The sequence below is a fragment of the Ictidomys tridecemlineatus genome, chromosome 2, assembly GCF_052094955.1.
Source record: "Ictidomys tridecemlineatus isolate mIctTri1 chromosome 2, mIctTri1.hap1, whole genome shotgun sequence".
In the NCBI taxonomy this organism is placed as follows: domain Eukaryota; kingdom Metazoa; phylum Chordata; class Mammalia; order Rodentia; family Sciuridae; genus Ictidomys; species Ictidomys tridecemlineatus.
In genome coordinates this window covers 108632487-108657665 of record NC_135478.1, presented here as the reverse complement: position 1 = coordinate 108657665, position 25179 = coordinate 108632487, and the positions used below count along the sequence as shown (strand labels likewise).

Here is a 25179-nt window from a genome sequence, read left to right as displayed (position 1 = left end):
GATAGAAGAATTTGATTGTCCCACACAGCCTAGAAGCTGTATCTGGGACAGGATCCCATAGCTGACGAAACCTCTTATTGCCAACCAAACAGTTGATTTTGATGACAAAGATAGACTCATCTTTATATAATGAGGCCAGCCCAGATTCCTGGATAGAAAACAACCTGGGAGAGAGATATAGCCAAAAAATTGGGACCAGAAAGTAAAGGAGCATTCTGTGACCTGGGGTAGTTCTTCAGAGCTGCCCCTCTCACTCTTTGGCTCTCTAGGGATGAGCCCTTCTCTGGGCATCACACAGCTTCCTCCAGTAGCGGCCCCAAGCTGGACTGATTTGCATAACAGGCAGCTGTACCCAACAAGGAAATAAAAGATGCATGGGGGGAACACAGACCAGCCTGGGACTCAAGAAGCAGCCACAGGGACACCATGACTTGGAAGGCCCTTCTCATCAGCCTCCTGGCTCATTACACAGGTGCTGCCCCCAGACCCCAATATACACCCCAGCCCAAGGCTCCTGTATAACTAACCTGGCCTTAATTCTGAGCTCAGCAAAGCTCTGTCTGTGGTGGGCAGGATGCTCAGGACCTGCTGCAGGATGAGATTTTAGGCTGAAATTCCAACACTGTGCTCTTTGGCTTGTGTGAGCCTGAGGAGGAAAGGGGATGGGCTTACTCATGAGTTCAAATCTACATTCTCCATTCAGGCTCATGGCCACTATGGTTGATTTTGATGCCAGGATGCCCTTGGTTCCATAGATTTTCTGAAGCTCTTTCAAGCCAGAGGGAAACTGGGCATCTCATGGGAAGTGTCTATCACCATTGGTCCTCTCTCTTCTTTTATTTCCCTGTAGGTTCTGTAAGCTCTTATGTGCTGACTCAGCCATCATCAGTATCGGTGACCCCAGGACAAACAGCCAGAATCACCTGTGGAGGCAACAATATTGGTAGTAAAAGTGTGCACTGGTACCAGCAGAAGCCAGCACATTCCCCACTGCTCATCATCTATGAAGACAGCAAGCGGCCCTCAGGGATCCCTGACCGATTCTCTGGCTCCAACTCTGGGAACACAGCCACCTTGACCATCAGTGGGGCCCAGGATGGAGACGAGGCTGACTATTACTGTCAGGTGGGGTATAGCAATGCTGCTCACAGTGACACAGGCAGACAGGGAAGTGAGACAAAAACCTGCCACCAGCAGGGCACCAAAGGCCTCTTCCTACCCTCTTCACCCTGATAGCAGAGAACATTACACATGCTGTGAAGGAAGTCTACTCCCATCTCTTTCTAGACATTCCTGAGAGACGAGGGAAAGGTTCCTGTACCTTCCCAGGATCAGTTGATTCCATTGGCACCTGGTCAAATCATTTTTATTAACTTGACTACCAATCCCAAAGGCCACAGCAAGTCATCAGTCATACAAAACTGCATATTAGTATTAATGATAATTTCACTGTGGCCAGGTCTTATTTATGGTTAAGAAGGGGAAGGACCAGATATGGTTCTAGGTTTGGAAGATATGTTCTGGGGAAGTTTAAGGCAGGTCTCTCAAGAGAGTTTTGATGTGTATTCATGTAACTAGTGTTATACTAGGTAGGGCTGGTACAAATTAGGCTTGGGAAATTTTGCTGTGGGTGTAAATTATCAAACTTCTATTTGATATGGTAGCTGTTTGTCCACGTAAATACTCTTTCTTCAGTGAACCCAGCTGTTTACCTGGGAAATCACTTTCAGGGATGTCCCAAGACAAAAAAATGCAGTTTATTCTCTCATCCTCCTGAGCACAAGTGTCTTGAGTTGAACAGTAAAATTGACACTGGTGATCTCAGTCCTCAGCCCCAACAAACACTCTGCAGGATGACAATGACCAGTTGAGAGGAGAGCATGTGACATTCCCAGAAAAAAAAACAGACACACTTTCCTCCAGGAATAGATAGGGAGGTCAATGATCCCAATCCTGTAGGACTTATCTCTACTGGGACAGAATTGAACATGTGAGAGTTCCCCAGTGGTGTCCTTGGGAGGGTTCCAGTTGGAGAAAATGTCCTTGACTGCCTGGGCAATTCTGAGGTCTAGAGGGAGGAAAAACTGGCCATCCCTGCTCCAGTTCCTTCCCAGCAGTGTCTCCAGGATCTTCCATCCCTCTGTAGCATGCCCCCCCCATCATGCTTGACTTTAATCTATGATCTCCCCTCCCTTTGTGCCCTACTCCAAGGCTTTTTCTCTGCAAGCCCAGTTTCCCCCTTCTACTCCGTGTCAGGTCCTGCCTAGGCCAGACCCAGGGACATAGCCAGAAGCTTCTGTCCCCATCAGTTTGAGAGAAGACATTAGGGCATCATAGCAAAAAACCCTGGGGAGGTCTGCCTCCTTCACAACTATATAGGTGTCAGGGGATTGACCTGAGTTCCCTGAGACACACTGACTGGCTTCAGAATCTGCCCAATAAAACCTCCAGGAATCTCAAATCCATTCAAGTTTCTGATGGAACCTGAGGTCATCTTGGATGCCTCCTGATGGCCACACTTCACTCCACTGGAACCTCCTACAAGACCAAAGGTCCTCCATTATCTGTGGATATTGGACACTTTATCCTACTTATTACTCATGTAAACTTGAGAATTGAGTGTATCAAAAAAACACACATTTTTAATCAAAAGATGAATGTTCCTTCATTCCTTTAATCCATGTATGTCTGCAAAAAAGTCTAAATTCCACAACAATAGACACACTGATTTAAAATGTAGGGAGTGTTTCATATGAAGAATCTGATTTTGGGGTTCCTTTACTCAGTATTTCTCATAGACACACTCCTTCTGCTTCTTACTCTCACATCCTCAAAGGACAGGATCTCTGCAGGGCCAGTGTGGCCTATAATCCAGAGTGTACCTCAGTACCTGCCTGGTGTGGTGCTAGAGTCCTGGGCTCCTTCTGGAAAAGCTATGAAGCTGCAGTGAGTAGGGCAGGGGCCTCTTCCTCCTAGTTAGGGGACTCAGTGGTGACAGCTGTGTGGCCTGGAAGATCTATTCACTCCAACCATTTCCCACTAGTCTGGACCCCTCTAAAATGTTTTAGAAACATCTAGAACTGCACCATTACCATAAGTACCACTCACTGACCCATGAATTTCAACTTTCTGTTTAGAGACCATAATCCCTGCCCAGCTATGGGTTCAGGAGGCAGAGCTCTAAGGCATCTCTGGCATGGCCTAGAATACTCTACTGATGCCACTACAAAGGTGACAAGCCAAGTTCCTGTCCCCAGATTCCTGTCCATAGTATTCTGGCCTGACCCTGACCTCAAAGCATGGAAGCATGTTGGGGTGGGCCTATGAGAATGAGACTTCCCTCTCCTGAAACTATATGTACTGGGTTCTTGTGAGAATCAGATTGCCCCTGTAGAGGTGGCCATGAGAACCATGTCAGCCACCTACACAAGAAAGAGGGGACAAGGTAAGAGAGCATAGAGAACCAGCAGGATCTGGATCAGCCATGCTCAGCATAGCAGCCTGCTCATTTTCCATGTTTGACAGTTGTAATCTGGGCACAGCCCCATGGACCCAATCACCTGCAGGCTGATTTTGGGCTCGTGGTGATGGCCAGGCCATGGAGGAGTGGGCATTGAGCTGTGTTTGGGACACAAAGTGTGCCTCCTATAATGGCCTTCATGCCCTCACCTCTCCCCAGGTGACTTGGCCAAATTCTTCTACACAGAGACCCAGACTTAAGTGTAGGATACCTGGGTCATTTCCACAACTTGAAAATACTCTTCTCTGTGGTCCTAGAAATTGAGTCTTCCTTGATCTCAACTATATCTACTTTGAAATGTGAAAACTTGAATGGATCTTTAATCATTTTTCCAAATTAAATGACAAAATAACAAAAAGAGTCTCATTAATTAAAAGAGGCTCAGCCTGGATTTCACTGAGTGACACCATCCTTAGAGTACTGTTCTTCTGGGGAAATGATTCTGGGGAAATATGGAAAATCTTCAAACACTTATTTTTATGAGTGGTGGGAGCAAGCTTCTTGTGCAGAGACCAGAAAAGGAAGTTCCCAGTTAGAAAGTGAAGGCATACTGGGGTTTATGAGCAAGTTTTGCAAAATACGTGGTAGGAAAAGTGGATCACATAATAATAGTTGTAACAGAGGTGATAATGATGATGAGGAGAAAGATGTTGATGGTATTGGTGATGGAAACACAGTTGGGCTCTGGTGCTAGAGCATAAGGTGTTCTGATGACATTGCTACTACTGCTATCAGATCAGGAAAAAGCATCAGCCTTGATTCCTATGTCTAATATAAAGGCAATAAATATCTCTGAAGGGTGTCATAAAAGTTTCTTTGGAAATGACACTTTACAGAATACCTACAGTTTATTCTGAAAGCTCTATTTTCCTATCAAAACACAAGGCCCATAGACAGCTTTTTATACTGAGATTCAATTACAGAACTACTCCATCTTGCCTCCCTGAAAAACACAAATTATGCCTCTCTGTGCTGTGCTGAGCAGAGTACAGCTGGCACAGAGTGAGGCAGCACTCTGTCCACAATATTACAGGTGACAGAGGCTTTTGGTGTCACCTAGAAGGAAGCAGCAATTCTTGGTCTCCTCCACCAACAGATGGCAGCAGAGGTGCTATCAAGAAAGAGGCTAGAACTACACAGAAGAAACCAAGAGGGAGATCAGCATGGGGGTCCAGGACAGGTAATCTAAAGTTAGGCTTTGATCTGGAAGTCAGGACAGTCCATCCTATGCCCTGGGCTACTGTGACCATGGTCTGAGGGTCAGAATCTCATTTAAATGAGCCCAGGACACAGTATAGAACTCACCTAAGTAAGGAAGTGGACGAAGCTGGCCCTAGGTATCAGCATGTAGGGCTAAAAATCACTAAAGAGACCAAGATGAGACCCAGGTACCTCAGTAGGCAGCTAAGTGTGAAAATTTGGGGCTTCTATGCCTATGTCCTTCCTCCCATATGGCTCCAGGGGTTCCTTGCTTAAATTTTGAGTACAATTGTTCACTGTCCATAAATTGTCCCAGGTATTACCCCTCCATGCTGTGAATTTGCAGAGATGCCTTCTGACTCATCCTTGGTCTCTTCTCCCATGTCCACTCACATCATCTTTAAGGCTCTGTGATCATGTTCAGGTACAGGTGGGGGAAGGGACACTTGGGCTCTGTCGCGACCCCCCTTGCCCGCAAGGAAGACGCAACTCAGGAATCTTCTTTCAGCAGTTTATTCAGGCCCTTGATATTCTTCTAATAATTCTTCTACTCTCTCTCGGATGCCCCTCCCAGCCTTAATAAAGCACCGCGAACCCCAATGCAAAGCTGCCACGTGTACCCTTCTCACAGGGTGCTAGAAAATGACACGCCAATTTTCTCTGATAAGGAGCTGGGAACACGACAACTCTCTTTGATATGGAGTTGTCCTTCACAGACCACAACGGAGCCAGCGCCATCATGTAATGGCGACCACAGTCCGCAGGAACGGCTCACCACAGCTCCCCCTTTTTGTTTCACTAAGACAATACAGGCGAGAGTAGAGGTCCTATCCCACTGTGCAAAAGTGGCTGCATAGTATGGGCCAGCCCCAGGGGGCGCCTTCCCCAGATCTGACACCATATCAGCCGACACCTTTTTTCGTGGGGCGGGGCGGAGACACGTCAAACCCACATGCAATAGGACATGCTCCCCTTGAGGTCCCTCTTCTCAATGGATCACTCAAGTGCAGTGCCTTGCCTCGCATCCTGTATCGTGACGATGGTGAGTAAGAGGGAATAGCTGAGGTTGAACTGTGGCCATGCAGAAGTACAACTACAAACAACTTGGCAGCACCCTGAAAGAAAGGCACGGACTTTAAAGTGATAGATAAAGACCAGTGTGGAAACCCTTCTGCGTGCAATGGCAACAAGACCCGCAGAGTGCAAGGGCTTTCCAGCACTAAGAGAAAGACAAAAGAAGGACATGTCGTACCCAGTGCAATGTTATAATAACTTGGGGTGCAACGACCATGTCAAAGGCACTAGTGTAGAAACCCATCTGCGTGCAATGGTAGCAAGACCGGCAGAGTGCAAGGGCTTTCTGACACTAAGAGAATAACGAGGAAAGACATGTCAATCCCAGTGCAATGTTAGAATAACTTGGGGTGCAATGACAATGTCAAAAGTTTAGTGCTTAAGATGCGCAAGCCAAACCTGTGGCGAGTTGCCAGTTTCTAAAGCAGCAAGAGCTTGTATGATCATAGCCTTATCTTGAACACTACGAGCCTTAAGGCGACAGAGAAACCACAAACAGAGGAACATACCAAAACAACACAGTGCACCAAAAATGCCTACTCCCACCCACTCTTTAAAAAAGTAAAAAGCAGAAGATATCCAATTGGTGAATTGACCCAGAGTCACGGGATCGACACGGGTACTATTCAAGACAGCTATCTGGGTTAGTTGAGACTGGATCATGTCTTCCGCTTCCATGGACCAATTTCCGGCCAGATATCCACCAATGATGTGGGAAGCATTCCTGGAATCATTAAATCTGACAGAGGTTATACATAAATGTGCACGTTGGTCAATGCAGCCTAAAAGTACTAGGTCAGCCAAGTCTTCTACCTGAGCTTGAAGAAAATCTATTCTCTGGTTGGTAGCTAAAATCCCTGACAAAATATGTTGATTAATCGCATTTTGCGATTCAAGTATAGTGGATGTTTGTTGAACAACTTGATTAATAGTGGCAGCAGTTTGTACTTGACTGGCCATGGCTACTCCGGCCGTAACTGCTGCAGCAGCAGATGCCACCACGGCTGTCACTATAGCTGCTGTGATTCCAAAATCTCTGCGGACTCTAAGTAGCTCTACAATAGGAAATTTATCTGGATCCGCAGTGACTGGGATTGGGACAAAAGTTGGAATTTTCATAATTACTGCTACAGTCCAAGAACCATTCCAACACTCAGATAAGAAACAGGTAATAATAGAACAATCCAGCATCCCCGATGAGGTGTGATTAGCTAAAAGGAACAGGAACGGGGATTGGATACAGACCATTGCAGGAGGCAATGTGGCATAATGTAACAGAGAGTTGAACGAAACAGATGTAAGCCTATTACCTTGTTCACTCTCCTTAGTAGTGCCAGAAACATTAGCCAGCCAACTTTTGGCTCCTAGTAATTGAGCCAATGCGGAAATATCGGCTGAAGCCCCCTTCTCATTGGAAATGAGCCATTGAAACCAGGACCAACCTGTTCCTGTAGAGGAGTTGGCATTGTTGTTAAAGTTATAAACATATCTCTTCAGAGGGGGGGAAAAGGAGAAACCTTTAGCAACTTGATGTTTCTCCCAAGAATGATCCTGACAAGGCGTAAATGTCGGGGGAAAACCAAAATTAGGGGTACAGTAAGGAGAGGCCTTGAAATGAGTGGCATAGCAAGTACTATTAGAAGAAGGAGGCATTGGGATTAATACCTCGGAGATAATAGCTAAAGTAGTTATGTTTAAAACAGAGCTAGTTGCGGGGGTCCCTGAGCCTGATTGCTTCCCTGAAACTACTTGGCTCAATACAGCACTGAGAATACTCCCTGAGACTCGACTGGACTGCAATGGGTCCTCCCAGTTAGTCAAATTTTTGGTCTTAAGGCTAATACAATTAGTGTTCCCAAGACTGAAACAAAAAACTCCTGTGAGATTAACTTGAGACTGATTAAAAATATTTTCCATGTCCCCTCTAGGAGAGGTACAAGGAGCAGACATCTCACATGAGGTAGAAAAAAGAGTGGGGAGGACACTAGAATTACTATGAACTGGCATTGGCATTGGCCATGCCCGTGCCACTGCCCACCACTGCATTGGTGCCATCTGTACCGTTGGCACCAGCATCAGAGCCAGAGCACTCATCAGAATGAAGCTCCTCATCATGGGACTGTTGTGGCACCTCCTGCTGCTGGTTAGTAGATCTCGAGACTCTTCTTGTCAGGCGTTCAGGGATCCACAGCGTCTCCGTGCGATCCTGGGGAAAAACACATACAGATCCTCGTGCCCATGTCAGCACGGGGTCAGGGCCATTCCATTGGCCCGTAAGAACATCCTTCCACTTAACATAGCCAGTCACAGAGGGCTGAGGGGACACATGTCTATCGGCCGCAGAGCGGCCATGAATATCCAAATTCAAAAAATTAATGGTAAAAAGAGCTAAGGACAGGCGTTCTTTAGGAGTGTGGTCAACTCCTATTCCCCCTTTTTGTTTTTCTAAGGTTTCTTTTAAGGTGCGGTGGGCACGTTCAACAATGCCTTGCCCTTGAGGATTGTAAGGCAACCCATGAGAAAGGTGTACTCCCATAGTAGAACAAAAAGATGTAAACTGTCTGCCAGTATAAGCAGGTCCATTATCAGTCTTAAGGGATGCAGGTGCACCCCATGCTGCCCATGCCTCTAAGCAATGAGTAATGACATTACGTGCCTTTTCTCCCGATAAAGCAGAAGCATGAATAATTCCAGAGTATGTGTCAATAGAAACATGTACATATTTGAGGTTACCAAAGTCAGGCACGTGAGTTACATCCATTTGCCAGACGACCAATGGCTTCAATCCTCGTGGGTTTACACCATAAGTAGGAGGATGAAGAAATGTGACACAATGGGGACATTGTAATACTATCTGACGAGCATCTGCTCTGGAGATGGAAAACCGTCTACGCAGTGTCATAGCATTGACATGAAAGTTGTGATGAAACAATTTAGCTTCTTCTAAGGAGGAGGCCAAGCATACCAACTGGCTTCTAGTTGCCGAGTCAGCACAGGCATTACCCTGTGATAACGGACCAGGAAGAGAGGTGTGAGCCCGAATGTGCATTGGATAGAAAGGGGCAGTACGGCTACGGATAAGCTGTTGAAGCTGATTAAAGTAAGCAGACACAGTATGGGTGTCACTAATAGCTCCTACAGCCTCCAGAATTTTGAGCGCCTGCACCACATAGATGGAGTCCGAAATGAGATTGAAAGGAAAAGAACACTGTTTAAAAACTTCAATGACAATTTGTAGTTCTACCCATTGTGGATTTCCAGGAGCAAATTGATGCTGGACAGGGGGAGAGTCATTAATCACATAAGCTCCCATTCCAGACTTAGAGCCATCAGTAAAAATGTTAACAGCCCCCGGAATTGGAGTGGGTGAAGTTACTTTAGGGAAAATGATGGGATGTTCTTTAACAAAATGGAGTAATGGATGAGAAGGGTAATGATTATCAATATCCCCTTGAAACGAGCAACATAGAATGGCCCAGTTGTCCAGAGTAGCACACAAAACATTAATTTGAGCTTTAGAATAGGGTATGATAAGAGAAAAAGGTGCTTGTCCAAAAAATTGAATGCTCTGTTGAATCCCTCTAAGTGCTAACGCTGCAACAGCATCAGGATAGTATTCTAAAGATTTTCCTGGGGATACATGTGGGTGGATCCATAGTAAAGGCCCATCTTGCCACAGTACTCCAGTAGGCTGCCGCATAGTGGCAAGCACACATAACTGGAAAGGTTTATCACTCTGGAGCCTGCATAGAGTAGCATGTTGTATAGCTTCTTCTACTTTTATAAGGGCCGCTCTGGCCTCTTTAGTGAGGGTACGAGGGGAAGTAAGATCTGGATCACCCTTAAGAATAGCATACAAAGGCTGGAGCACGATATTAGGAATATGTAAATAACCTCTTATCCAATTAATATCTCCCAACAGTTTTTGAAAATCATTTAAAGTTTGGAGATCTTGAGTTCTTATAGTAACTTTTTGTGGTTTTAACATGTCATATTTAATCGTCGCTCCCAAATACTGAATAGAATCCCCTGTTTGAACCTTTTCAGGTGCAATATGTAATCCATACTGAGCTAACAACTTCACCAGGTCTTTATAGGCCTCATAAACTGACTGTTCTAATTTGGCTGCCAATAATACATCATCCATATAATGAATAATCTTGATGGAAGGATATTGTTGTCTGAGAGGTGCGAGTGCCTTCCCTACATACATCTGACAAATCGTAGGACTGTTAGACATTCCCTGTGGTAAAACAACCCACTCAAACCTTTGATCTGGTTGCTCGTGATTACACGAGGGAAGGGTGAAGGCAAAACGCTGTGAGTCCTTAGGATGCAAAGGAATAGAAAAGAAACAGTCTTTAATGTCAATAGCAATGATATGCCAGCCCTGAGGAACAGAGGAAAGCAGCTGCAGCCCTCTTTGAATGGGCCCCATAAGTTGCATTTGAGCATTAACTGCTCTTAAATCATGCAGTAGGCGCCACTTCCCTGATGTTTTCTTAATGACAAATATGGGAGTATTCCATGGAGAAGTAGAATGTTGAATGTCAAGTTGTTCTTTAACTAGGTCATGGGCTGCTGCCAATTTAGCCGAGGGAAGGGGCCACTGAGGCACCCAAACAGGCTCCTCGGTGAGCCAAGTTATGGGTATTTGAGCCACAGCGGCCCCTATGAAAAACCCAGACCGAATCTGTCAAGTTTTTGATGACCTTGCACAGGGTGTTTACGCCCCTGTAGATGTTTTCCTAGTCCTAGACCTGGCCTATACCCCATATTTTGCATAATCTGTTGAGACATTAGGGAATAGTTATTACTAAGGGTGAACCCCATGTCTTCCATCAGATCACGGCCCCATAAAGAAATAGGTAAATCAAGCACATAAGGTTGAAAGGTACCACGGTGTCCCTCCGGGTCCTTCCAGGATAGATGTCTGCAGCTAATTTGAGGAGCTTGGGCATATCCAAGTCCCCTTAAGGATTGATCAGAAGTCTGTACTGGCCATCCCTTAGACCAGTCTTTAAGGGCTATAATACTACGGTCTGCTCCTGTATCCAGCAGTCCCACAATAGATTTACCCTCTATGATTAATTCCAAGGTGGGGCGGTTGCTCATACCCAGTGACAAATAGATACAATTTCCTCCAGTGCTACCAATCTCACTTCCCATCCGTGACCGTGAGTCAGCCGGGAAGTGGTTATGTAAACTAGGCAAAATTAGTAATTGAGCAATCCGATCCCCTGGGGAGATAGACACAATGCCTCTTGGAGCTTCCACCATGACTTTTACTGTCCCCACTGTATCAGGGCTTATGACTCCAGGAAAAACATGAAGACCTTGTAAAATAGAGGAAGCACGTCCAATCAATAAGCCCACAGTGCCAGGTGGTAAAGGCCCTTTGAACTCAGTTTCTACCAACTGGACTCCCATCTTAGGTGTTAATACGAGTCTGGAGGTGGAACAGAGGTCCAATCCCGCTGCACCTGTAGTGGCTCTCCGCGTCTCATGGGATGGCATAGAGATGGCCATGTCTCGGGTTCGGGTGTGACATTCTCCATTGCCCCATATATTTGCGGGCCCTGGGGTCGAGGGCCCCTCCGGCTGTTTTTTGACCCAGTTAAAATAGGCTGCCCATGGATGTCCCTCACTGATCTACACTCTCTTGCCCAATGCTTCCCCTTTTTACATTTTGGACACAACCCCGGTAAACGAGGGCCATTGGAAAAGCCACCATGGGGAGGTCCATTGAAATTGTCTTTTTTGGGACATTCATGCTTGAGATGACCAGGCTGACCACAACGGAAGCATGTTCCGGCACTAGAGCCGCCCCTTTTTGTAACCCGAAAGACAGCAGGTGCAAGACCTGCATAAGTTAAAGGTCCTCCAAGCTCTCTACACACCTTCATCCATGCCTCTATGCCTTTATTTTTATAAGGAGTAATTGCTGTTTTACATTCTTTGGTGCATTGCTCAAAAACCAATTGCTTGATAAGGGGCATGGCTCTATCAGGATCTCCAAAAATTTTTCCAGCAGCATCCACCATCCTTGCTACAAAATCTGAAAAGGGTTCTGTAGGGCCTTGTATAATTTTAGTAAGGTTACCAGACACCTCTCCTCTATTAGGAAGTGATTTCCATGCCCGAATGCAAATATTATTAATCTGGTCATATACTTCAGGAGGAAATCCTGTCTGTTGATTAGCAAATCTCCCTTGCCCCAAAAGCATGTCCCTGTCCCAATGGGGGTGTCCTGCTGCATGATTTTGGGCGGCTTGCTCTGCTGCACCCTCTAGCACAAATGCTCTCCAGTCCAGATATTTGCCTGGGGAGACGCAAGCCCGAACAAGGCTAGCCCAATCAGAGGGAGTCATGCAATATCTAGACAGGTTCTCTACCTGAGTTAGTGTAAAGGCGGCATCAACCCCATAAGTGCGCACAGACTCCGCCAGGGTCTTTACAATCTTGAAATCCAAAGGCTCACGAAATCTTCCCCTACTATCATCCGGAATAACTGGATAAGCAAGACCCATCTCAGCGTTAACAGCCCTCCATGTTTGGGCATGGAAACTTCGTCCCGAAACACCCCCGCCATACGGAGGCGGATCGGGAAGCCGCCCGTTCTTGAGCCCTTGCTTATCTCGGTTTCCTGTACCTAAACTCCCTAACTGCCGGGACAGCGTTCTTATCTCCTCCTCCTCAGCGTCTTCTGCCTCTGACCCACTTTCGCATGGGGGCGTGCGCAGCACACTGAGATCTGGATACAGTCTCCTCCCGTTCTCCACGCCCCGCACACTCCCCTCTTCCTGAGACACTTCGCTCTCTGTTGTTTCTGATTTTTCTTCATGCAATTGTTCTAAAACCTCTTGCCCTTTAACAAGCGCTTCTTGGCATCTGCCATCCGTAAGGCAACTACGGACCATCTTCCAGAGGGGTATCACCCCACCCTCTAGCATGCCCTGCTCACGAGCAAAGTCAAGGTCTTTGCCTAATTTATCCCAGCTGGGTGTAGTGAGGCTGCCTGAAAATGCAAACCACGGTGCAGCTGTATCTACCCTCTGTAAAAATTTCTCTAAGGTACTGCGTTTCACCTCCAGTCCCTTGGAACGTAAAAGGCCATCTAAGGCCAGAAGAAGTGGACTTGAAGTCACGGCACCCATAATGCAACACAAGAAAACACAGAAATCGAAAGTGAAAGTACACAAAACAAAACGAACATACACAGAAAGAGAACAAAAATTCAGAGTGCAATTGCTATAAGATGTAGCGCCCTCTCTTTACAGAGGAGCTTCCCGCTTTTTAACAGCGGGTCCCACGTTACCTGGGACTTACCGGTGCACCTCCCTGACTGCTGAAAGTTCTGGTTCCTGGGTGTTTCTTTGTTTCTTTTCTCCCGGGTTTCGGCACCACTTGTCGCGACTCCCCTTGCCCGCAAGGAAGACGCGACTCAGGAATCTTCTTTCAGCAGTTTATTCAGGCCCTTGATATTCTTCTAATAATTCTTCTACTCTCTCTCGGATGCCCCTCCCAGCCTTAATAAAGCACCGCGAACCCCAATGCAAAGCTGCCACGTGTATCCTTCTCACAGGGTGCTAGAAAATGACACGCCAACTTTCTCTGATAAGGAGCTGGGAACACGCCAACTCTCTTTGATATGGAGTTGTCCTTCACAGACCACAATGGAGCCAGCGCCATCATGTAATGGCGACCACAGTCCGCAGGAACGGCTCACCACAGGGCTTCTTCCTTGGATGGAGCGTGAACAACCTTTGAGGAGATTCTGCAGAGTGCTCTGAAATCTCATGTGACTCAGGGCCTTAGGTATGACCATGAGCCTGACCTTGGTTAAGTGAAAGGATCCTCATTGCTGGAGGGATCCTTATCCACCCACCCTCCAGAGATCATCCATGTACAACTGTGATTCCCACAACCCTTAAAGATACCATGGGGATTTCAGTTGTTGTTTTTTTTTTTCTCAAACAGCAATGGCTTCTGCAACTAGTAACAAGGTTAGGTAAATCTTTTTGCAAAGAGAAAAAATAAGAATAAATTTTTGATGCCAGTTTCTAAACTTTTGTGGAAGGTGGCTGTCTCAGAAAAGAGAGAATACCATGTTGAAACGAGAGTGCAAATTGTGATAAGTCCACACATTCAGGTGGTTCTTTAGCAAACACAATGTATTATATGAAATGATTTAGCAACAGTTCTAATGACAAAGTGCCACATTAAAATGAAATGACCAGGAATGGGCCAAACTGAATCTAAAGTCAGGAGAGGAGAGGAGGGGGAAGTCACGGATCAGTGGCCTACCTTCTGCTGTCATGTGTCCTCAACAGCCTCAGAGGGTTCCAGGATCCTCCCAAGATCCTGGAAAGTGAACAGTCCTGCTTAGCTGGGCCCAGAAAAATCATAGTACAAAGAAAATAGGAAGATGGTCACAGGTCAAAATCTAGAAGTTGGCCTTGGCGTATAAGGCTAAATTTCTGCCATGAGCAGCTGGAGGGAGCTGGGGCTCTCTCTCCTCTCTTTATTCTCCTGTACTACCCCATATCTAGTTAGAATGTTAACCACAAATGCTAAGTGAAGAGAGGATTTTCATAATAACCAAACACTGCCCCCAAAACCTGAGAGAGACCTTGGGGAGATCAGCTGTGCTGTAGATTTCAAAACACAAGGCTCTGGGACATTACATTCCTCTAAATCTTACTCCTGTTCACCTTCTCCTCTCTGTATAAGTGATCTGCCTGTGTCTTGACCCTAGGTTCAGCCCTCAAAGTACCCTGAGCTGGGTCTGATTCAAACACTATGCTAAGTTGGGCTACTCAGAATGGATTCTTCATCCTGAGGCCACCTCTTCTCTCCCCTCTTGCAAGATTTTTGACCTCCTAAGAGCTCACACAGATGTCCTCATATTCAGTGCCCCTCGAACAGCCATGAGTCCCTGCTCTGGAGATGCACTGCCCAAAGAATACATCCATTGGAACCAGCTTAAGCCAGATAAGACCTGTGCTTAAATGATATACAGAGTGAGCAGCCCTCAGACATACCTGAGAGGTATATTGGCTCCAGCTAGGGGACAATAGCCACCCTGTCTGCCAACACAGCAGAAGCCAAGGATGTGGCTATTATTGTTGGTCATGGGACAGCAGTGGTACACATCTCACAGACACACATAGGTGGGAAGTGAGACACAAACTCCTTCCCTGTCAGTGTCACTTTCTTTCAGCACCAGAACGACTAGAAAGAAAGTCTGGCTCATCTCAAACAGATCAGAGGAAAGTTCTTAAAGCATTGGTAATTGCGTTTCTAGTCATTCGGAGCTAAGTTCATCCTCCCAGCCCTAGGTTATCACAGATAGCATTATCCAAGAGAGGCAGCTAAAGAAGTGCTGACACTCATCACAGAGTGATGAGAAGACAATTCAATTGGCTTTAGTTCTACAGGGATACAGTCTGATGGTGTTACTGAGGACCAGGGCCAGGAATCTGACACACAAAACACTCTACACAGAACAGTCGGCTGTTAGGATGACCCTTCCTTTGATTAGTACACAGACTACAGCCATTCTGGCACTTCTATATGTGCATGTATTCAACATTTCCCATGATTTAAGTCATTTAAACACACCCCCACTCTGATCAAGCAGTATTCTCTTCCCAAATGGGGAATCTGAGGCTCAGAGAGCAGGAGGAACTTGCTTGAAAGGGGCGGACCCAGCAGCACATTCCAGGTGTCCAAGTACTAGAGTCTCTGTTCCTATCTACAATCTTGTGCCCTTTTATCATGCTTTCAAGTCTTTACACATGGTTCCAGAAGTTCTTGTTTGTAACATGCCATTAAAGAAGCAGAGAAATTATCCCTTTCCCTGCCATAGAACTGAGGGAGAAATGTGCACTTGATAAAGGAAGAGATGCTTCTGACAAGAGGGTCCAGGAGGCCTGGGATAAGAGAGGGAGGAGGAGATGGGCAGGGAGGCAAGGGACAGAGGGGATGAAAGGACAGCTCTGAGGTGAGTCTCCTGGCAGGACTCTTGATTGGCATTTTCTCTTTGGGGAACACAGGTGATATCTCTTAATCTCTGAATGATAGTTCCTTCATCAGAATACAGGGGGACAGTTTATGCCCGAGCATAAAGCTATTGTTGGGTTATTGCAAATGTCTGCCTGAAGTGTCTTATTTAAGACACTTGTCAAAGAGGCTGACATACACTAAGGGTTTATAATTTGTAATTCTGCATGAACTAATGATGCACTTTGGGTGCCATTTGTCCTGTGGGCAGCAGTGGGCATTGTGAGACTTGAGATGGGAACTCCTAAAAATGTTCCAGTACAGAGGGCATCATTGATTTTCTTTTAAGGCTGCTGCTACCAGGTGAATTGCACTCTCCACCTCTGACATCCACATGGCCCTTCTTTTTTTAATGATACTATGGTTTGAACCCAGGGGCACTTAACCTCTGTGCCAAATTCCCAGCTATTTGATACTTTATTTAGAGACAGTGTATCACAGACATGCTTATGGCCCTGCTCATTTGCTGAGGCTGGTTTTGAACTCACAGTACTCCTGCTTCAGCCTCCAGTGATGCTGGGATTACAAACATGTGTTATTGCACCAGGCCCCAGTGAGGACCTTCTTCTGAATTTAGGATATTACCAGCACACAACCATTAAGCTCAGAGCTCAGACAAGAATTCAGACAAATAAGCTGGGGAAGAGAAGAACAAATTTGCATGCAATGTTCCTCCCTTCCCTAGCTATAAAAAGACAAGATAAAAGGGAGCCTTACCTAATCCAGGCCTAGGTGGGCAGCCACAAGACAGAGTGCTTGAAAGCACCTCCCCACTATGGAGTGGCTTCACATTTACCTCCTGCCCCTTGTTTTCTCCACAGGTCAGAGCAAAACAGTCTGAGGACCCTCTCTCTGTTTCCTTCCAAAGATCCTAAGGGGAGGTATTTCCCATTCTTTTGAGCACTCAGTATCACTCATGAAATTGTATCTTTTCAGGTCTTTGTGCCCTGCCTGTGCTGACCCAGTCGCCATCTGCATCTGCCTCTCTGGGAGCCTCAGCCACACTCACCTGCACCCTGAGCAGTGAGCACAGCAACTACTTCATTTACTGGTATAAGCAGAGGCCAGGAAACAGCCCCCAGTATGTAATGAAGGTGAACAGTGATGACAGCCACAGCAAGGGGACTGGGATCTCTGATCGCTTTGCAGGCTCTAGTTCTGGGGCTAATCATTACTTAACAATTGCCAACATCCAGCCTGAGGATGAAGCTGATTATTACTGTGGAGAAAAACATAAAATTGATGACCAGAGCCGGTAAGCCACAGTAATACAAGGAAAGGAGAAGTGAAGGTCTGTCCATACATGAAGCTTCTCTGTGTCTCCCCTCTTCCTCCTCAGGGACTTGGAGTTACAGCCCTATGTCCCTCTCTGGAACCCTGGGTCCTGTGATTTTTCTCTTACAAGCTCCTTCTGAGTCCCACTTAGATATTCCTAAGGATAGCAACTTAGATCATATTGGAGATCATTTTGACAATATAATGTTAGGTTTCTTCACCATCAACCAGTGGGAACAATTCTGTGAGAGATGAGACCAGCTCCAAGGAAAAATTGTCCTTGGGAAAAGGGCTGAGCTGAGATGTTCCTGTGTCCAAGACTACCATTAGGCCTTAAGATCCATCTGTTGAAGGGACCCTGGTGGAGGTTCCCATGGGCGAAAATCAAGGTTGACTGCTGTGAGTATGGCAGGGCCTGGTCACCACTGAGTGCAAGAGGATCCGGTCACAACTGAGGGTTGCAAACCAAGAAATGATAAATAAGGCTAACCTTGAATAAAAGACAGATTATATTTGGTTATAGAATAGATTTTCAAATTGGGAGATACAGTTTCAGTTAGAAATCAAACAAGAGTTCCATCAAGGTAAAGGCGGACTGGGGTTTAAAAAGGGCTGAGGGGTTCAACAGATGAAGGAACTTGTTTTGAATAACCCAGATCATTACATTTACCAGGTTATTCTGGAAGACTTTGGATTGGTTATGAGGTCTGTCCATACATGAAACTCCTCATGCTTTGTTGTTATAAGAACCTCACGGGGGATTACAGTAAGCTGTACATCTTTTAAGAAAGTATATCAGCACAAGTCTCAGGAATAGAATCTGTCACAATGTGTAGTCTTGTGAGCACACTTTTTTTTTCCAAAAAATGTTATTTATCCAGATACTCAATCAAGGATCTTTGTCTTTAAAAATAGGGCAGCCTATCAAATTTTGACTTCTGATTCCCACTTAGACTTTTCTCTCTCTAGATCAGAGCACTGTCATTTCAATTTTTCTAGAATCCACCAGAAAATATTTAGCCCTCAAAAGAGACAAGACAGGCAATTTGACTCCAGGGGTGAGTTCTGAACAATGTCCAGAAGGAAAGAGTGTGTATGTCAAGAGAATTGTGGGCAGGACCACAGGGAGCATAGTTTGGCCTCTCCAGATTTTGCAGATTCTAGAATACTATTTCCCCATATTAGGAACCATTCCTAATATGTGTAATTAGCCAACCCACATTGTTCTCCAAGTGTTTTATCATGAATTTTTTTGTGTATGGGTCTGTGTGTGAATGTGTGAGCATACACACAGCCTCATGTGAATGTGAAAAGTTACCAAAGAGAGGGACCTCAACTCATGATGATTGGGGATCCCCCAAAACGTTGTTAAAATGAGTTGAAGGACACATCAGTTAGAGACAAACACATTGATTTAGGTACATGAAAAATAAACATTCAAGGGAGAATAGGTGCCATCTGGAGAGTAAGAGATGCTTTGGGGGGTTCTCAACCTCTACTTTTAAAGGAAACTTGAGAGGTAGGCATGGGAAGGGATGTGAGGATGATACCAGTCTGGTGAACATAAGACAGGTCAAGGTGGTTGGCAAATTCTCAGGATCATTAGGATAATGTGGTCTCTGATATCTGAATAGTAGATAAGATTGCAAAGTGCCCTATCTTGTAGATTCCTGGGAAAGTGTCTTATATTTTAGGTTTTGTGTCTCCTTTCACTGAAACTATTCTAAACATGGATGTGTTTGTGGCTGAAATAACAGTGCATGGGGCAATTTCCCAAAGTGGGTATATTTTCAGTAAGTTAAAAATTGTAAGTGAAGATTTGCAGATTTATCAAAAATTTGAGATTGGCAGCTCTGGGATAACCATCTTGGTAAGAAGCAGGCCTAGGTGACAGAACTGACTTGGGAGTGAAAGGGTGAACAGTAGCACAAGTCTTTCAATCAATAAGTTATATTTCCTGGTCTGTCCTTTTGTTTCCTTTCTACCTATAACTTATTTATTGTTTGTCCACAATAACACATGCAGGTGTTTTGAATGGCAATCATACTTTACTGCTACCAAGACTCACCCAAGCAGCACTGTCTGATATCTCTCTCTGCCAAATATTGGTCTTCCTCAGAAATATGGTTTCAAAAAGACCAGGTTTGGCACATGGACAGCTGATGCCCCCTCAAAGCCTGGGAGGTTCTGCATTCCTCAGATGAGAAAACTAGACTTCCTTCCAGCACGTGGCTTTCAACCCAAAATTGAGAGACCAACCCTTGCAGATGCCATGAGGCTTGGTTTGTGTGGCCTACAAGATGGCTAACTTTACATGAGGGCAGTATACCTGAATAAGGTTTCATTAACAAGACAATGAGGAGGACAATAGGCACATTGATTCCCAGGTATACAGGGAAGTTCAGAGATGTAGCAAAGGGAATACAGCAGAGTCAAAGAGGTGAATGGGAAACATGTAGCATTTTCCAGAAAATGAGCATCCTATTTGTACTGTTTGCTTACATGGTGAGTACGGTGCAGAAACCTCCTACTTGGCTCACTTCCCAAAAGCCCTGATTTTTAAGTAAAGAGATTCTAGAATTTAAAAGCTAACCAAAAGAAGTTGTTGAGGTAGCCTGCTGCTTTCTGGCTACAGATGTAGCTTCCCAGCTCCTCCCTAAATATAGAGAGCCAATTGCAGAAAGTCAAATTGCTCCCCTTTCCTGCCTCCATTCACATTAAGAAGTAAGGAGAAGACAGTGGCAGAAGCAGCAGCAGGTGAGTTCGGGGTTAGGGGTATTCAATCTTTGGAAAAATCATGAGGCAAATGGAATTCTGATTGGTTTCCTTTCTATGTGTGCTGCAGTGAGGATAGATTCAGAGTGTTTTAGCCTAGTGAGCGCCTCCTCTGGGAGAGCTGGGAGATGGGCTTGAGGAAGATACAGTCTTTCCCCACCTCTTTAACACAACCTGGAACAGGTGATTGGGCACCTTCTCTTCTTTTCCCCGATAATGTGATATCCTGAGAAGGGGGAGGTTTTATAAGCCTATGATAGTAGTACCCTAGAGATAAATATCCTCACATGGCTTGAGTTTGCCCATCTCTTGAATTCTAAAAAGAAGGGCATCTGCACCCCATGAAAACCTGGAACAAGAAGAGAGCTTTTAATAAATGCTAGCAGGAGAAGTCTCACCTCTCCAGGGGGTCGGATGTGCTCAATTCAAGTACGACCCAGAGTAACTCACAGCACAGACTCATGTTTCATGGCCATAGCTTCTTGAGAGCCTCGTGTTATCACTCTACCAAAAATAGCTTCTTTGGGGTTTGAACAAAGCTTCCACATAACCTAAACTTCCCTGCACAATACCTTGGTTAATGGTTTTAGGAATTAACTTTCAGGATACTTACCTAAGGACAAATTGTTAGGGGAAAATTTTTTAAACAGTAAACACAGAACCTACCTCTAGCTCCACTGTGTCAGTTGACATTTCATGGGAATGGGAACACACATGAAATAAAATAATGCTCTGCTCAAAAAGCACTGAAGATCACACTTGCATATAGTAGCTAAAGATTCCTTACCCAAGTAATGAGAAATTAAGTCAAGTAGACTCTTCATGGGGAAATTCCTGTCATAGACAATCCTTCATGCTTTTCCTCAGGACAAAGATCACAAAAAAAGGCTGCTCTAGTTGATTAAAAGCTACAGTATTTCTGCTGGCAGATTTTGAGCAAGCAAAGGGTGAAGATATGCCACCCTCCCAGTCCCTGAATCACCCAGGGTTTGATTTGGGAAGTGCCCACATAGGCAGAGTGATGAACTGATGGGCAGCAGAAAACTGTGTATTCAATATATATATATATATATATATATATATATATATATATATATATATATATACACACACACACACACACACACACACACACACACACACACACACCCTTGCTGAGCCCACATGTGTTTTCCTGCTTAGTTAAATTGATTGTTGTCAGTCTTGGACTTTCTAGGTCTTGCTCATTGTTCTATTGCAGGCATTTTTGGCACTTATGATCCATTCCTCTGGCTCCCTTCTCTCAGACCTTACTCTGAAGAAGTTGTCTATTTATCTGGTATACATCCAGGCTCCCTGTTTCCCCTAAGTCTGCCCATTTGTACTGAAACTCTGTCATTGTTCATAAACAACTGGGCATCTTGCACAGTGTCCCACTTTCTTCTGCTCCACTCCATGATCTAAGTTTAATGCCAGACATTGCATCTTCTCATTCTCCAGAAGTTCCCTCACCTTACACTCTACCTGGTCTATGACTGTTTCTCTTTTAGGGTCCAAACTTACCTCTATGAATTCTTATTGTGAATGCATACTGAGAATTCCTATTAACCTTATGTAGACTTAATTAAGTTTTTTTTTTTTGCAGTCTAATCATTGAACTCAAGGGATTCTACCACTTAGCTATATTTATAGCCCTTTATTATCTTTTTTCCTGAATTTTGACACAGGGTAGCATTCAGTTGCCCAGGATGGCCTTGAACTTGTGATCTTCCTGCTTCAACTTCCTGAGTACCTGGGATTCCTGAGTACCTGCTTCAACTTCCTGAGTACCAGACATCAGCCTCTGTACCTGACTGAACATTTTTTTTCCATTTGTTTTCTCCATCAAAGAAACAAAACTTAATTATAATTAACACTTATATGAAGAGATCCTGGTGTTTCCAGATTGCTAGTACTTTCTCCTATCACAATGTGACCTGGTCCTGGCCATGGGTGCACGCTGGGGATACCTAGGCAAAATTTATCAAAGGCCCCAAGAACTCACAGAGAAAAGACAGAAACTTACTGCATTTCAAGTATCTTTAAACACTCCAGGTGCATTTGGCAATGCAGGGATTCTATCTTAGCTCTTCACTGCAGCTCATGATCTTGGACAGGATCATGTACTGTGTAAGAGTTTTTCTGCACATGTAGTAATACTGGGAGAATTGCCATATTCAGTTCTGTGGAAAAAAAAAACCCTCTAAAATGCAGTTAAAACTCACTTGATATCTGCACTCTGCTGGAAAGCATTTATGGACAGAACACCCTTGAAGGCTCAGATCACAATTAATCACCTTCCTCCTGAGGCAGGGTGAATTACAGGAATGCCTGGGATTCATTCCAGGATAATTTAAAAGTCAGCACTGTGTCTTTAAGGCTACCTGTTGAACAGGACCAGGATTATACCATGGGCAGAGTTTCAGACTAAGTGGGAAATTCAGAGACCCTCACTTCTGAGCTCTGCATGGTGAGGACAGCATAAGAGCTAGGCCAGGACAGAGTCCAAGGGTGAGATGACACATAGGCTATGGAAACAGCTAGTGATGCCACTTCCCCTGGGCTGTAATTCAGTCTACAACTTTACTTCTCCCCTCTGTTTCTCAGAGGCTGAGGCCTGAATACTCTGCAAAACTCCTCCAGCAGCTGACTTGAACTCAGATTGATTTGCATTTTGGGTAGCATTTCCAAGATAGGCACTGAAAAAGCCTGGGATGAAGCCAGCCTGGTCTGGGACTCAGCAAGTGATCTCTATGGAGGCCCAACCATGGCATGGACCCCACTTTTCCTGAGCCTCCTGGATCACTGAACAAGGTGCTTTTCTAAGAACTCTACGCACTCACACAGCCACAAGCTCTGGGACAGCCTGTTCCTGATTCTGAGCTCAGCAGGTCCTTGTTTTTGGTAAACAGGAGGCTCAGGAACCTGGTGCAGGATGGGGAGGTGTAGTTCTGAAATCCCCATTCTGTGCTTCCAGGTTTGTGTGAGCCTGATGGGTACAGCTGCCAGGAGTCTAGGGCATGTTTACTCAGGCATTGAAAAGATCAGTCTTCCAATCAAGCCCATGAATCAGTGATGCTGAGATTCTTGGGCACTGTAGGCACAGAGATCCATGGAGCTCAATGAGACTTTGGAGAGGCAACTGTTGGGAATTTTAATTTTTATTTCCACAACGCTCTTTTTTTTCTCCTTGCAGGCTCTGTAGCATTTGAGGAGGTGAATGAACCATCCTCCATGTAAGCGGCCCCCACAGCAGACAGGCAGGCTCACCTATGGGGGCAACAGCATTGACAGTTCTGCTGTGAATTGGTTTCAGCACAAATGAGACCAGACACAAAGCTGATCATCTATGGTGATAGTGTAACATGAATTTACTTCATGCTTTAAATATAACCTGTCAATGCTCTGCCTGTATATCTTTTTAAAAACTAACATTTTTTCCCTTTCTCTTCTTGTCTCTTCTGCCCTAATCATGGAGGAATCAGGATTATCCTTTTTTCCCTGATAAACTAAGTTATGTATTCTTCTGCTCACAGTTTTCAGAAATGAAAGAATACAGAATACAAGGCTGACACCTACATATCTAAGAAATAGCTGTCCCTCAAGTCTACTAATGAATTATGAGTCCTGACTGGCTGTAGCTGGAGTGTAAGCTTTGTATTCTCTCTTTCAATGTTCACTGGAAGCTAACCTGCAATAAGGTGGGCAGAGAGTAGAAGTTCAGTGGAGTAGTCAATGAGGATTGGAAGAGAGGTGGATGGGAAAAGGAAAGACAGTAGAATGAATCTGATATAACTTTCCAATGTGTATACTTGAATATACCACATTAAATCTCAATATTGACTTCATCCATGAGAAATTAATTATAAAATAACTATAGGTTAATGAGAGATCAATAGTGGGAAGGAATCATGATATGGGGAAAGGGAAGGGGAAGGAGAGGTACTAGTATCTGACCTGCAACATGATATGCCCCATACATTTATTGCTATGACAACATGGATTCTATTGTCATGTAGAACATATATATTAGAAAAAAAGGATGTTGTCAAACTGTTTTCTAACGTGACTGTAACATTTTTTGAATTTTTTTTCCATCAATAAGTGAATATTTCAGATCGTTTCATCCTCTTCAGAGCTTATCATTTTCTAGGAATGTTAACTTTCTAAAACCACTTTTAAAAAAGTTTTTGAACCATTTGACATCCACACCAGATTGTAGGGCAATTTCAGTTCCACCATATGCTTGTTGGCATTTATTTTGATAAATTTCAATCATTCTAGTAAGTGTAATAACCTCACTATACTTTTAATTTCTATTTCTCTAAAGATGAATTATATCAAGCATTTCTTATGTTTTTGAAATCCATGTATCCTCTCTTCTTCATTAAAGATGTTGCTGTCTCAATCACAATCTCTGTTAGAGAAGTCTCCTATATATTCTGCTTTGCTAGCAAAATAATTAAACTTCTTTTTCCTTTTTATGTAAACTTTCTTCTCATAATTGGAAATGGACCAAGCTTTCAATATCAATAGCAACCAGCCCTTAAAGATCCCTGAAGAATTCTGTGACTCCAATTCCTGGGACCTTGTTACCTAGAACATCAGCACAGCTTATGCTAGGGATGAGGCCATTACTGTAAGTTTTCCTACCACAGTGATGAAGCTCAGTGACACAGGCAGAAGAGGAAGTGAGACTCAAAGCTGCCACCAGCTGAGATCAAATGTTCCCTTCCTGTGGGAGTCACATAATCAGAAGAGGGCCTGATGCATGGACTGCAACTTTCTAGTCTTACCCCTGATCTCACATACTTGAGAGATGGGCAGTGGGGTGAGATCCTGGATCTCTCAGGCTCAGCTGGAGCCTCTGCAACTTCAGCAGTGATACCACTGATTACCACTGAGGAGTCCTGCTTCTTCACCTGTTGAAGTATAAAATTAGAGAAGCACAATGAGGGTTTACTTACAAAGGGGTAATATATGCTTCTTCTAGGAGGGAGAACAGGTCCATGGCTGGTGTCCTGGTACCCCAATAAATGAGAGCATACTGCCTTTTTTATATATCCTAAGCTTCCTTTGTTTTCTTGTTTTCTTCCCCTTATCTTTCTCCTTCCTGCATATGTGACTCTGTCCAGGAGATACTCTGGTGGGATGGCCAAAAGGTGAGAAGCAGGTGGACAAGGACAAGGGCCAGATGGAGTAGCTCAGGAAACATTAATTAAAAACTTTGTAGTATAGTTTAAGGTCTGGTA

At 44.6% G+C, this 25179-nt stretch overlaps 2 gene segments (V, D, J or C); both read left to right on the top strand.

Annotated features, from left to right (window-relative positions):
• Nucleotides 1–390: 390 nt before the first annotated feature.
• LOC144369941 (immunoglobulin lambda variable 3-9-like) lies at nt 391–2652 on the top strand. The segment is given in 2 exon segments: nt 391–472; nt 851–2652. Coding segments are annotated over 2 exon segments (429 nt in total).
• A 759-nt stretch (nt 2653–3411) lies between these two features.
• LOC144368355 (immunoglobulin lambda variable 4-3-like) lies at nt 3412–17118 on the top strand. The segment is given in 2 exon segments: nt 3412–3445; nt 16796–17118. Coding segments are annotated over 2 exon segments (357 nt in total).
• Nucleotides 17119–25179: the final 8061 nt, after the last annotated feature.